Genomic DNA, 12772 nt, shown 5'->3' with positions numbered 1-12772 from the left:
GGCCCTGGCATCGCCCGGATTTGTGCCGGGTCCAATAAATGCTAAATCCTGGCACTCAACAAGCCGATCGGGATTAACAACATCAGAGGGGCAGTTGGGTCTAGTGGTGAAGGTACCAGGCGAGAAAGCGGGAGAGTTCTAGTGAGTTCTAGTCCTGCCTTAGCCATGAAAGCCCACTGGGTGACTTTGGGCTAATCACCGGGAGACCGGGAGTTCTAGTCCAGCCTTACGCATGAAAACTTGGTTGAGTGACTTTTGACTAATCACCAGGAAATGGTGAGTTCTAGCCTCGTCTTAGGCACAAAATCTGGCTGGGTGACTTTTGGCCAATCACCGGGAGACTGGGAGTTCTAGTCCCGCCTTAGGCATGAAAGCCACCTGGGTGACTTTTGACCAATCACCAGGAGACTGGGAGTTTTAGTCCCGCCTTAGGCATGAAACCTGGCTGGGTGACTTTGGGCCAATCACCAGGAAATGGTGACTTCTAGTCCCGCCTTAGGCATGAAAGCCAGCTGGGTGACTTTTGACCAATCACCAGGAGACTGGGAGTTCTAGTCCCGCCTTAGGCACGAAACCCGGCTGGGTGACTTTGGGCCAATCACCAGGAGACTGGGAGTTCTAGTCCCGCCTTAGGCACAAAAGCCCCCTGGGTGACTCTGGGCCAATCACCAGGAGACGGTGAGTTCTAGTCCTGCCTTAGGCATGAAAGCCGGCTGGGTGACTTTGGGCCAATCACCAGGAGACGGGAGTTCTAGTCCCGCCTTAGGCATGAAAGCCAGCTGGGTGACTTTTGACCAATCACCAGGAGACTGGGAGTTCTAGTCCCGCCTTAGGCATGAAAGCCACCTGGGTGACTTTTGACCAATCACCAGGAGACGGGGAGTTCTAGTCCCGCCTTAGGCACGAAACCCGGCTGGGTGACTTTGGGCCAATCACCAGGAGACTGGGAGTTCTAGTCCCGCCTTAGGCACAAAAGCCCCCTGGGTGACTTTGGGCCAATCACCAGGAAATGAGTTCTAGTCCTGCCTTAGCCCGGAAAACCGACTAGGTGGCGTTGGACCAATCACCAGGAAATGGTGAGTTCTAGTTCTGCCTTAGGCATGAAAGCCGGCTGGGTGAACTTTGGCCAGTCAGTCACTCTCAACCCAGCCCACTTCACAGGGTTGTCGTTGTGGGGAAAACAGGAGGAGGGAGCCGTATTAGGAATGTTCACTGCCTCGAGTTATTTATAAAAGTAATAAAGGCGGGATACAAATCAGTCAGTCAATAAAAACAACACCATGTCACTCAAAAGAGAGTACCAGAAAACCTTCTCGCCAGCCATCAAGGCCCAGATAAGCAGAAGTCAACAATAGTAACACTAGACCAAAAACTAAGGTGTAAACCCTAGCCCTGAGCAAGGAACTGCCCACTGAGGTAAACAATCACACGGTAAACAACAGCCTAGTTGAGGAACCACCAAGAAGCCTCTCATTCACACGGACAGGGCAGGCCACTTGTGTAGAAACAGAGAACAAAACCCCCTCCTTTCTGACACTGATGGCGTTACCTAGTTGGGTCATGAAACGTCTGCAAGGAAACCACCAAGTTCCGAGAGCACCAAGGACCCCACAGTGCTTCTTCTTCCCCCTCCTCCTCCTCCTCCACTCCACTCCACAAACACCATTCCCAAGGACCCTACAGTTTAATCCTGAGCCACAAATATTCTCTTTTATTGGGAGTGGCTTTCCCTGTATACTTGTATGTAAACAGAAAGTAAACCCCACTCCCTTCTAACCCTGATGATGTTCCCTAGTTGGGTCATGAAACGTCTGCAAGAAAACCACCCAGCTCGGAGAGGACCAAAGACCCCACAGTCTTCTTCCTCCTCCTTCTCCTCCTCGTCCTCCTCCTCCCTCACTCCCTTATACACTGATGATGTTACCTAGTTGGGTCATGAAACATCTGCAAGAAAACCACCAAGTTCAGAGAGCACCAAGGACCCCCACAGTCCTTCCTCCTTTTCCTCCTCCTCCCTGCAAACCCCACTCCCTTCTAGCACTGATGATGTTACCTAGTTGGGTCATGAAATGCCTGCAAAAAAACAAGCAAGCTCAGAGAGCACCAAGGACCCCACAGTCCTCCTCCTCCTCCTCCTCCTCCTCCTCCNCTAGATGACCTCCAAGGTCCCTTCCAACTCCTCCTCCTCCTCCTCCTCCTCCTCCTCCTCCTCGCAAACCCCACTCCCTTCTAACACTGCTGGTGTTCTTTTGTTTTCCCACAGAATCCAAAGCTTCCCGTTGCCCATAATTCCCATTTGGCCCAACTCAGCTAGAGAGTGCAGTGGAGGCACGCTGCTGGAGTTTGCCAGCCCTCCTTCTGGCTGTTGATTGTTTTGGGGAGGGGGGAGGGTAGCTAACCATGCCTCTTTCCCCCTTCCTAGTGTGGGGTGCCCAAAAACTGGCCCCCATCTTCTCTCACAAGGCCCCCCCCGTGTCCCAGTGACCTTCTCAGACAGGGGCAGCCAGGCTCTGCTGCTGGAAGCAGATAATGCGACCGTGGTAATCCACGCCCAGGAAACAGCTGCGCAGAGAGCTTGCAGGAGGAAGCTTTGCGTGACACAAAGGCACACACAGACACACATAGGCAAGCACACACCGTCGCAGCCACTGATCTTGCTGGAAGGTCAAGAGACCGTAAGGTAGCCCTGGCTGGCTGGGCTTAAGATTGTGGTGTTCCACAAAGTTGTGAGGTTGTGTGGGGATCCCTTCCAGCTCTATTCTGATAGATAGATAGATAGATAGATAGATAGATAGATAGATAGATAGATAGATAGATAGATAGATAGATAGATAGATAGATAGATAGATAGATAGATAGATAGATAGATATGATACAGATAGATGGATGGAGAGAGAGAGAGAGAGAGAGACAGACAGACAGGTAGGCAGGTAGATAGATAGAGATAGATAGAGATAGGTAGGTAGATAGGTAGATAGATAGGTATAGATATAGGTAGGTAGGTAGGTAGGTAGAGATATATAGATAGAGGTAGGTAGGTAGATAGAGATAGGTAGGTAGGTAGGTAGATATAAGTAGGTAGGTAAGTAGGTAGATAGAGAGAGAGAGATGGATAGAGATAGATAGATAGATAGATTAGATAGATAGATGATAGATAGATAGATAGATAGATAGATAGATAGATAGATAGATAGATAGATAGATAGATAGATAGATAGATAGATAGACAGACAGAGTTGGAAGGGACCTTGGAGGTCTTCTAGTCCAACTCTGTTATCTGTCTATCTACCCATCTAACCCTAACCCTAACCCTGTACCATTTCAGACAAGTGGCTGTCCAGTCTGTTCTTGAAAACCTCCAGTGATGGAACACCCACAACTTCTGGAGGCAAGTTATTCCCCGGTTTAATTTTTCTCACGGTCAGAAAGTTTCTCCTTAGTTACAAGTTGCTTCTCTCCTTCATGAATCTCCATCTGTTGCTTCTTCTCCTGCCTTCGGGTGCTTTGGAGAATAGCTTGACTCCCTCTTCTTTGGGGCAGCCCCTGAGAGATTGGAAGACTGCTATCCTGTCCCCCCTGGTCCTTCTCTTCCTTAAACTAGACATCCCCAATTCCAGCAGCCGTTCCTTGTATGTTTTAGCCTCCAGTCCCCTGATCATCCTTGTTGCTCTTCTCTGGACTCTTTCCAGAGTCTCCACATCTTTTTTACATCGTGGTGACCAAAACTGGATGCAGGATTCCAAGTGTGGCCTTACCAAGGCCTTGTAAAGTGGTATTAACTCTTCACCTGATCTTGATTCTATCCCTCTGTTAATGCAGCCTAGGATTGTGTTGGCCTTTTTTGGCTGCTGCCGCACACGGCTGGCTCCTATTTAAGCGATGGTCCACCAGGACTCCGAGGTCCCTCTCACACTTCCCACCGTTGAGCCTTGCGTGTCCTCATCCCAATCCCCGGTGCCTTTGCACAAGGGGAGAGCGAAGGGATTGTGCCTTTAATCCCACAAAAAGACCTACAATCCCAAGCTTGACATTGACGTCTGCCGGTAGATTAAGGCTAATCAGGAGGTCAGATCGGGCGCGGGGACAATCCGAGGCCCGATCCCCCGGGTCTCTGGAGCTCCCGTCTGGTCCCTCCTGAGGTCAGCTAGCTCAGCCCTGGGGAGGGGGCGGGAGATTCAATCGGCCTTCCCACCCCGTTGCCCACCCCTCTCCTCCCAGCCCAGCAGCCCCCAAAGGCTGTCGCATCAGACACCCAGGTGGTTTGGCTTAATCCAGTGGTTCTCAACCTGTGGGTCGGGACCCCATTTGGGGTCGATCAACCATTTCATGGGGGTCGCCAAGCAAGGCTGTCCGCCATTTTTTTTGGCCGCCATTTTTTTTATCCGCCATTTTTTTTTCCCTTTTCCGGCAGGTGCCTTACCTCCCTTGGGCTGGGCCAGCTGGTGGTCAGCCTGCTCCGTCTCTGCCGCTTGCCAGCTACGCCTCGGCCGGCGCAGGGGGCGGAACCACGCATGCGCGGCACTCCCGGGCAGGGAGTCCTCGACTTACGACCGGTTGGGTAGTCCTTGACTTACGACCGGTTTAGTCCTCGACTTACGACCGGTTGGGGGTCGCGGCATTAAAAAGGTTGAGAACCACTGGCTTAATCCTTCCGCAACGAAGGGTCGCTGGCGATGGTTTCGGTAATTCCAGGTTTGGGATGGGGTTGTTTTTACAAGGCCACCCCTTTTAAGCTCTGGGTTTATTTTATTCTACACACACACACACACACACACACACACACACACAACGTCCCGCATTCATTCATTGGCCCGTTCCAGCTACATTTTTTCTCACTTTACTTCTTCCGTTTATTTTTCCCGTCCTTTGGCCAAGGCGGTCAAATACGGGGAGTCCTCTCCTTACAACGGTTCATTTAGCGACCGCTTAAGAGTTAGGACGTCGCTAAAAAAACAGCGACCTCGGACCGTTTCTCTACACTTAACGCCCGTCGCGGCCTCCCCCATGTGATCAAAATTCAGAGCAAGCTCCCTTAAGGTCGTAAATCGAGGGCTGCCCGTGTGGGTTCGCTTAGCGACCTCTGCATTCACTGAGCGACTGCCGCCCAAAAAAAAAAAGGTGGTCAGGTCCCACGGCTGATCCGTTTTACGACTGTCGCGGCCAGCTCCATCACGGTCGTAGGTCGAGGAGGGCCTGTAATGCTTCGTTTAGTGACCTTGCACTCCCTTAACAAGACTGCTAGTAAAGTCACGTGACTGATCTGCTTTACAACCGTCACGGCCGGCTCCGTGACGGTTGTAAATTGAGTACGGGCAGTCCTCGAATTACAACAGTCTAGCGGCCGTTCGGAGGCGCAGCGGCGCTGAAAAAAGCGACTCGCGGCCGTTTTTTCACCCTTAACGACCGTCGCAGCATCCCCAGGATCAGGTGATCAAAATCCAGACGCTCGGCAAGCTGACTCGCATTTATGACGGTCGCCCTGTTCCCCCGGGGATCCTGCGATCCCCTTTATGCGATGTTCCGGCAAGCAAAGTCCATGGAGGAGCCCAGTTCGCTTAACAACCGGGTTAACCTACTTAACAACGGCGGCGATTCGCTTAACGGCCGTGGCAAGGGAGGTCGTAAAATGGGGCAAAACTCAACACATTTCTCATTTAGCAATCCTCCCTTCCGGGCTCCATCGGAGCATCCTGATGGACAAGTGTGGTTGGGGGGGGGAGGACTCTCTGCTCAATGGGGGTGAAGGAATGAGGAAGAGCCGGTTTGGGGGAGTATTTCCACATTTTCAGCTTCAGAAGGAAATAAAAAAAAGGGCATAAATCCAAAGCTGCTTCAGGGCTGGAAATCCTCAGCTTTTGATCTCACTACTTTCTTCTCCCCCCCCCCTTCCACGTGTCCTTCAAATAATCTTAATTATATCCCTTTGAAGATTGGAAGGGGTGCCCCCAACTCAGCCCCCTTGCCGTTTTTTTAATCCACCAGGTAGAGAGGGAAGAATTCCACCCTGGAACCTGGAGGAAATTCCCCTCCGGAGGTTGTGGGTACTCCCATCCACTGGAGGTTTTTAAAGAAGAGATGGGACGGCCGTTTATCCAGAATTGAAAGAGGATCTCCTGCTTGAGCAAGGGGGTTGGACTAGATGACCTCCGAGGTCCCTTCCCAACTCTGCTATTCTGTTGTGCGTACTCCATCCCTGGAGGTTTTTAAAGAAGCGATCGGACGGCCGTTTCTCCAGAATTGATAGAGGATCTCCTGCTTGAGCAAGGGGGTTGGACTAGATGACCTCCGAGGTCCCCTCCCAACTCTGCTATTCTGTTGTGCGTACTCCATCCCTGGAGGTTTTTAAAGAAGCGATCGGACGGCCGTTTATCCAGAATTGATAGAGGATCTCCTGCTTGAGCAAGGGGGTTGGACTAGATGACCCCCGAGGTCCCCTCCCAACTCTGCTATTCTGTTGTGCGTTCTCCATCCCTGGAGGTTTTTAAAGAAGAGATGGGACCGCCGTTTATCCAGAATTGATAGAGGATCTCCTGCTCGAGCGGGGGGTTGGACTAGATGACCCCCCGAGGTCCCTTCCCCACTCTGCTATTCCGTTGCGGGTGTCCCATCCCGGGAGGCCTTCAAGAAGAGACTGTGGACAGCCACTTGTCTGAAACGGTATCTAAAGTCTCCTGCTCGAGCAGGGGGTTGGACTAGATGACCTCCGGGGTCCTCTTCCAGCTCCGTTCCGATCGGTCGGCTCACAAATTATTTCCCTGAGAAGGATTAAAAAAAAATAACATTTCTTCCTCTTATCACTGCCAAAAGCTTGGGATTTACCGGCCGCGTCCCCCTCCGTTCGGTCTAATTCCTCCTGCGGTACTTTTGAACCCGGGCAGGTGACAGGTGTCCCAAAAACCCACACACACACACCCAGTTTTGGTGTGCAGGTGCACAACACAAAAGAGACGGAGGAGGTTGCGTGCGCGTGTTTACTCAAGGCCCACGGATGGAGCACAGGGAACAGGCTGCAGCTGGCCACAGAGGACCAGCAGGGAGAATGCAAAAGCCATCTAACAGAAGAACGAGAGCCGGAAGGGACCTCAGAGGTCTTCTAGTCCAACCCCCTGCTCAGGCAGGAAACCCTATTCCGTCTCAGGCAAACGGCGTACGGCTCGTTTTGCTTCTCGCCTCGCTTCTCTTTGTCCGTGAGCGATTCAGCGCGTTCTGCCTCTGTCCCTTTCTTGCGGTGTTGTGGGCTTTTGTGTACCCAGCTGTGCATCAAAAAACTGTTTTTAATAAGATTTTATTAGTTTTTTCCATAACACACAATAATAATTTTTCAACCCCGCGTGCTGTCTTGAGTTTAAATACGCTAATACCTATTTAATTCCTAATCCTTGTTATTTTATTTATTATTTATTTATTATTTAAATTTCTACCCCGCCCTTCTCCCTGCGGACTCAGGGCGGCTTACAGCCTTTTTAAAAACAAGTACATAACTACAAAAATACTAACCTTAAAAAGTTAATTAAAATAAAATATTATTATAAGGCCTTTATAATTTAATTTTTTTTTAAAAAAAAATTATTATAAAACCAAGTTAAAAATAACCCTTAGGCCAGTCCTGCCAGTTTATTTATTCTTTCCTCTAACCCAGTGTTTCTCAACCTTGACCATTTTAAGGCATGTGGACTTCAACTCCCAGAATTCCACAGCCAGCATTGCTGGCTGTGGAATTCTGGGAGTTGAAGTCCACATGCCTTAAAAATGGTCAAGGTTGAGAAACACTGCAGTCTAACCGTCGGTAAAGTAAGTCCCAAATTTGATAATATTCCGTTTCTTCTTTTTCTTTCAGTCTCATAGTCCAATCTGTCCGTCTCTGCCCATTCCAGTATATTTTTTTGATTATTTCTTCATCGGGTGGTATTCTTTCCTTTTCCCCAATATTGCGCAAATATTATTCTGGCCGCTGTTGTGCCGTGCAAAATCAAATACACGCTTTTGTTTGTTAGTCTTTTCTGGCATTACACCTAATTAAAAAAAAAAGTTCAGGTTTAAAATCTACGTGTTCCCCCCACATCTTTTCTAACCAAGCAGGCATCCAAAAACTTTTCACACACAGCCGTGTGAATGCCACAAGTGTGGGTCTGTTTTCACCTTTTAAGCTATCACAGTCTTTACGGTCACAATTGAGCCCCCGAATTTCCGTCCCTAAGCAAGGCAGTTGTTGAGTTTTGCCCCCTTCCCCCCATTTTATGACCTTTCCTGCCACAATTGTTATCTAGGTTACGCAAAGTTACACACAGGTAGTCCTCGCGTTAACGACCACAACTGAGCTCAAAAGTTTATGTCCGGTAAGCGAAACATTTGTTAAGTGAGCTTCGCCCCGTTCTACGACCTTTCTCGCCACGGTTGCTAAATGAATCACCGCAGTTGTTAAGTGAGTAACACGGTTGTAAAGTGAATTGGGCTTTCCCCCCATTGATTTTGCTTGTCAGAAAGTCGCAAAAGTTGACCAGTTGACCCCCGGGACGCGCAACTGTCATAAGTACACGCCAGTTGCCGAGCCTCTGAACTTCGATCATGTGATCAAGGGCTTGTAAATGTGAAAAACGGTCCTAAGTCCCTTTTTTTCAGTGCCGTTGTAACTTTGAAGGGTCACTAAATGAACTATTGTAAATTGAGGACTACCTGTATACTCTTCCTGGCACAGTTGTTAAGTGAATTATGAGGTCATTAAGCGAATCCGGCTTCCCCCATCGACTTTGCTTGTCAGAGGCCAGCTGGGAAGGTGACCTACGACCAGTTTTCACCCTTAACGACCGTCGCCGCATCCCCGGGGTCACGTGATCAAAATTTGGGGGCTTGGCGACTGGCGTGTACTTACCGACGGTTGCCGTGGTCACGTGATCGGCGTTTGTACGCTTCCCAGCTGCCTTACGACCAGCAAAGTCATTGCGGGAAAGGAATAATAATAATAATAATGGTAAAGTGGGAAGGGACCTTGGAGGTCATCTAGTCCAACCCCCTGCTCAGGCAGGAAACCCTATACCATTTTGGACAAATGCCTGTCCAGTTTCTTCTTAAAAACTTAACAACCAAGATTCGTTGAACAACTGCAGCGATTCATTTAATGTCCGCGGCAGGAAAGGTCATAAAAAGGGGGCAAAACTCACTTAACCGTCTTGCTTAGCAACATACGCTTTGGGCTCAATGGTGGTCGTAAATCGAGGACTCCCTGTGTTGATTTTTGTCTTCCTCTTTTCATCGGCTGGTAGAAATAACTTATCTTTCTTCATCTCCCCCCCCCCTTCCCCCCCCCCAAATCTTTCCCCAGGCCTGGTCCAGATCCCGGTGAGCATGTACCAGACGGTGGTCACCAGCCTCGCGCAGGGCAACGGGCCCGTCCAGGTCGCCATGGCCCCCGTGACCGCCAGGATCACCGACAGCACCGTCACCATGGACGGCCAGGCGGTGGAAGTGGTCACCCTGGAACAATGACGGCCGACGGGGGCCGGATGGTGAGGCCGCAGCTTCTTCCTCTCTTCTCCGAAACGATTTTTCTACACCTCTCCGGAAAGGCAATCAGGGGGCGCCGGAGTCTCGCCACTTTGGACTACACAACCCAGAGCGGGAAAAAGGCCTGCGGGCCTCGAGCGGACCCACCCGTTCCCATCGGGAGTGAGGCGGCTCGTCCGGACAGGATAGGCCCGGCTTTCCTTGCATGGATCGCCCGTTCCGAAGAAGGGCGAGGATCGGAAAGCTTCCCTGTCCTTGGTTTGTGAAGTCGGGGGTCCCGGGCGTCCCTCCCTTGGCAGACTCTCACCGTCCCATCGTTCCCACCGGGCTCTCCCCCCCCCCGCCGTCCTCGCCTCGGGAATATAGGGCTTTCTTTTCATACGGACGAGAATTTTCGTACGAGAACGAGAAAAGTCGAGACGCCTTTGGGGGAAAGACAGTTTTTCTTCCCCGAAAAGACGCCGGAGGGGGGAAAAAAAATCACGTCTCCTGGAGGAGACGGGGATGGCGGTCGTTCCGCCGATTCCGGATCGGTGTCCGGCCTTCTGGGACTCTTTCGTAGCCAGGTGGGATCGGACCGTCCGACCTCCTTCCCGTTGGAAAGTCCACGCGAGACGACTCGTCCGAGGATCCTTGTCCCTTCCCGCGCTGATCTGTTTCAGCTTTCTTCCTCCTCTGCCCTCGCGAGTTGTAAAAGGTCTAAACAAGAGGCAGGGGGCACGCTGCAAAGAGGGTAACCCCCTCCTCACGATTCCATCACCGCCCCCCGTTTTTGATCCACGAACCCTCAAAATCGTTCTTCCCGCGTCTCAAGGGCCAGGCGCGACCGTTCTGGTTTTGGATCCCTTTCCCGTCAACGGGTGCCCCCTCGTGTGGAAAGCTTGCGAAAAAAATCCCCTTTCTCAGTCAAGATCCATAGGGGGCAGTCCTGGGCCTCTCTCCTCTCCTGGCTGATCCAACCCCATGGCCCATCATCCTTGCCAGTAGCTCTTGGCCACCGGCATCCGAGTCCATTCATGCTTTATGAAAAGGTGTGATGTCTCTGTTCCCTCTTTTCCTTCCTTCCTTCCTTCCTTCCATCCCTCCTTCTGTTCCCTCTCCCTTTTTCTTCCTTCCTTCCTTCCTTCCTCTTTCTCTCTCGTCCCTCTCTTTCTTTCTCCTCCCTTCCATCCCTCCCTCTGTACCTCCTTCCTTCCTCTTTCCCCTCCCTTCTGTCCCTCCCTCTATTCCTCCTTCCTTCCTTCCTCTTTCTCTCCCCTCTCCCCCTCCTTCCATCCCTCTATTCTTCCTTCCTCTCTCTCCCCTCCCTTCCATCCCTCCTTCTGTTCCCTTTTCCTTCCTTCCTTCCTTCCTTCCTTCCTCTTTCTCTCCCCTCTCTCTCCCCTTCCTTCCATCCCTCTATTCTTCCTTCCTTCCTCTCTCTCCCTTCCATCCCTCCTTCTGTTCCCTCTCCCTTTTCCTTCCTTCCTTCCTTCCCTCCCTCCTTCCTTCCTTCCTCTTTCTCCTCCCTCTTTCTTTCTCCTCCCTTCCATCCCGCCCTCTGTTCCCTCTCCCTCCCTCTGTTCCTCCTTCCTTCCTTCCTCTTTCTCTCCCCTCCCTCTTCCTTTCATCCCTCTATTCCTTCCTTCCTCTCTCACCCCTCCCTTCTTTCCCTCTATTCTTCCTTCCTTCCTTCCTCTTTCTCTCCCCTCCCTTCTGTCCCTCCCTCTATTCCTCCCTTCCTTCCTTCCTTCCTCTCTCCCCTCCCTCTGTTCCCCTTCCCTCTTTCTCTCTTCCCTTCTTTCCTCCCTGCCCACCGATGACCCCCAAAAAGCCAGGGAGGGGAGAGGGAAACGGTCCTTGAACGGGTGGCTGAGAAGCAGCTCATCCCCACCTAAGGTTGAACTGAGCAGTTACATCTCCTATTTGGGGGGGGGGCTTCCAGAGAGACCCCCCCCCTGCCGCATCCCCGGTCCTAAAAAATCGCAAGAAAGCACCCACTCCGTCCTTCTTCCCGGAGTCCTCCGCAGTATTTAATTTCTCCCGTCCTTTGAAAGAACCATTTCGCAAAACCGTCGGCTTTTCAAGGCTGCCCCCCCCCCCTTTCCAGATTCCCGTGTTTTTAACCTGGCTCCTTTTTTCCCCCCCGATTTTAAAAAACGAGGAAAAAGAAAGGAAAACCACAAGAGTCTCTTGCGTACACGTTTTTCTTCCCCGGACGTAACTAGAGGAGAACGTTTCCTTCCCAAGTCTTTGGTTTTTATTTTTTATTTTTATTTTTTTTTGGGGGGGGGGTTGTCGTTTTTTCATTTATAAATATTATTTTGTATTGTCGTCGTAAAGAGATGTCAGCTGTGACTTTAAAGTTGGTGTTCCTTTTTATGTTTCTTCCCCCGCCCCGCGACAGAATAAAGTTCTGATAGACTGAGAAATTATTTCCCCGAGACCCAAAGAAGAAGAAAAAAAACACACGTTTCCGCTGCCACTACTGTCAAAAGCATGGGGTTTCCCTGTTGTTTCCCCCCCCCAATTCTGTCTACTTCCTCATTCAATAAATTGTTACAGATGTGTCCAGAGGTTGCCCTTCTTTCGCGCTTCTTGGTTTTCCAGAACGCAGGACAAAAGGGGCAAGGGGGTTGGTTTATCCCAGGGATCTCCAAACCTGACAACTTTTAAGACTTGTGGACTTCAACTCCCAGAATGCCCCAGCCAGCCATGCAACCTTGTCAATTTGAAGTCCTGTGGACTTTAACTCCCAGAATTCCCTAGCCAGCCATGCAACCTTGTCAACTTTAAGACCTCTGGACTTCAACTCCCAGAATTCCCTAGCCAGCCATGCTAGGGGGATCTCCAAACCTGACAACTTTTAAGACTTGTGGACTTCAACTCCCAGAATGCCCCAGCCAGCCATGCAACCTTGTCAATTTGAAGTCCTGTGGACTTTAACTCCCAGAATTCCCTAGCCAGCCATGCTAGGGGGGGTCTCCAAACTTGATAACTTTTAAGACTTGTGGACTTCAACTCCCAGAATGCCCCAGCAGCCATGCAACCTGATCAACTTTTAAGTTCTGTGGACTTCAACTCCCAGAATTCCCCAGCCTGCCACGCTACGGGGGTCTCCAAACTTGATAACTTTTAAGACTTGTGGACTTCAACTTCCAGAATTCTGGGCTTAAAGTGGCCAAAGTTTGGAGAACATCCTGGTTTATCCTATGGAATTCTGGGAGTTGAAGTCCACAAGTCTTAAAAGTTGACAGGTTTGAGACCAATGTCTTATCCTATGGAATTCTGG

General features: G+C 50.7%; 1 protein-coding gene across 2 annotated transcripts in view; it reads left to right on the top strand.

Annotated features, from left to right (window-relative positions):
• The window catches only part of NRF1 (nuclear respiratory factor 1), a 38206-nt gene extending 28723 nt beyond the window's left edge, over positions 1-9483 (top strand). Inside the window, exons 10-12 of one of the 2 annotated variants that reach the window (XM_015827081.1) lie at positions 873-888; positions 2907-2922; positions 9320-9483. In XM_015827081.1, the coding sequence (XP_015682567.1) occupies positions 873-888; positions 2907-2922; positions 9320-9483 (196 nt within the window). The remainder of the gene's footprint in view (positions 1-872; positions 889-2906; positions 2923-9319) is intronic. The other variant, XM_015827082.1, reaches the window with a different exon arrangement.
• Positions 9484-12772: the final 3289 nt, after the last annotated feature.

This window comes from Protobothrops mucrosquamatus, unplaced genomic scaffold (genome assembly GCF_001527695.2).
Source record: "Protobothrops mucrosquamatus isolate PMUCROS unplaced genomic scaffold, P.Mucros_1.0 scaffold3484, whole genome shotgun sequence".
NCBI classification, from domain to species: domain Eukaryota; kingdom Metazoa; phylum Chordata; class Lepidosauria; order Squamata; family Viperidae; genus Protobothrops; species Protobothrops mucrosquamatus.
The sequence above is the reverse complement of the archived record's forward strand: the minus strand, read 5'-3'. Positions and strand labels throughout refer to the sequence as shown.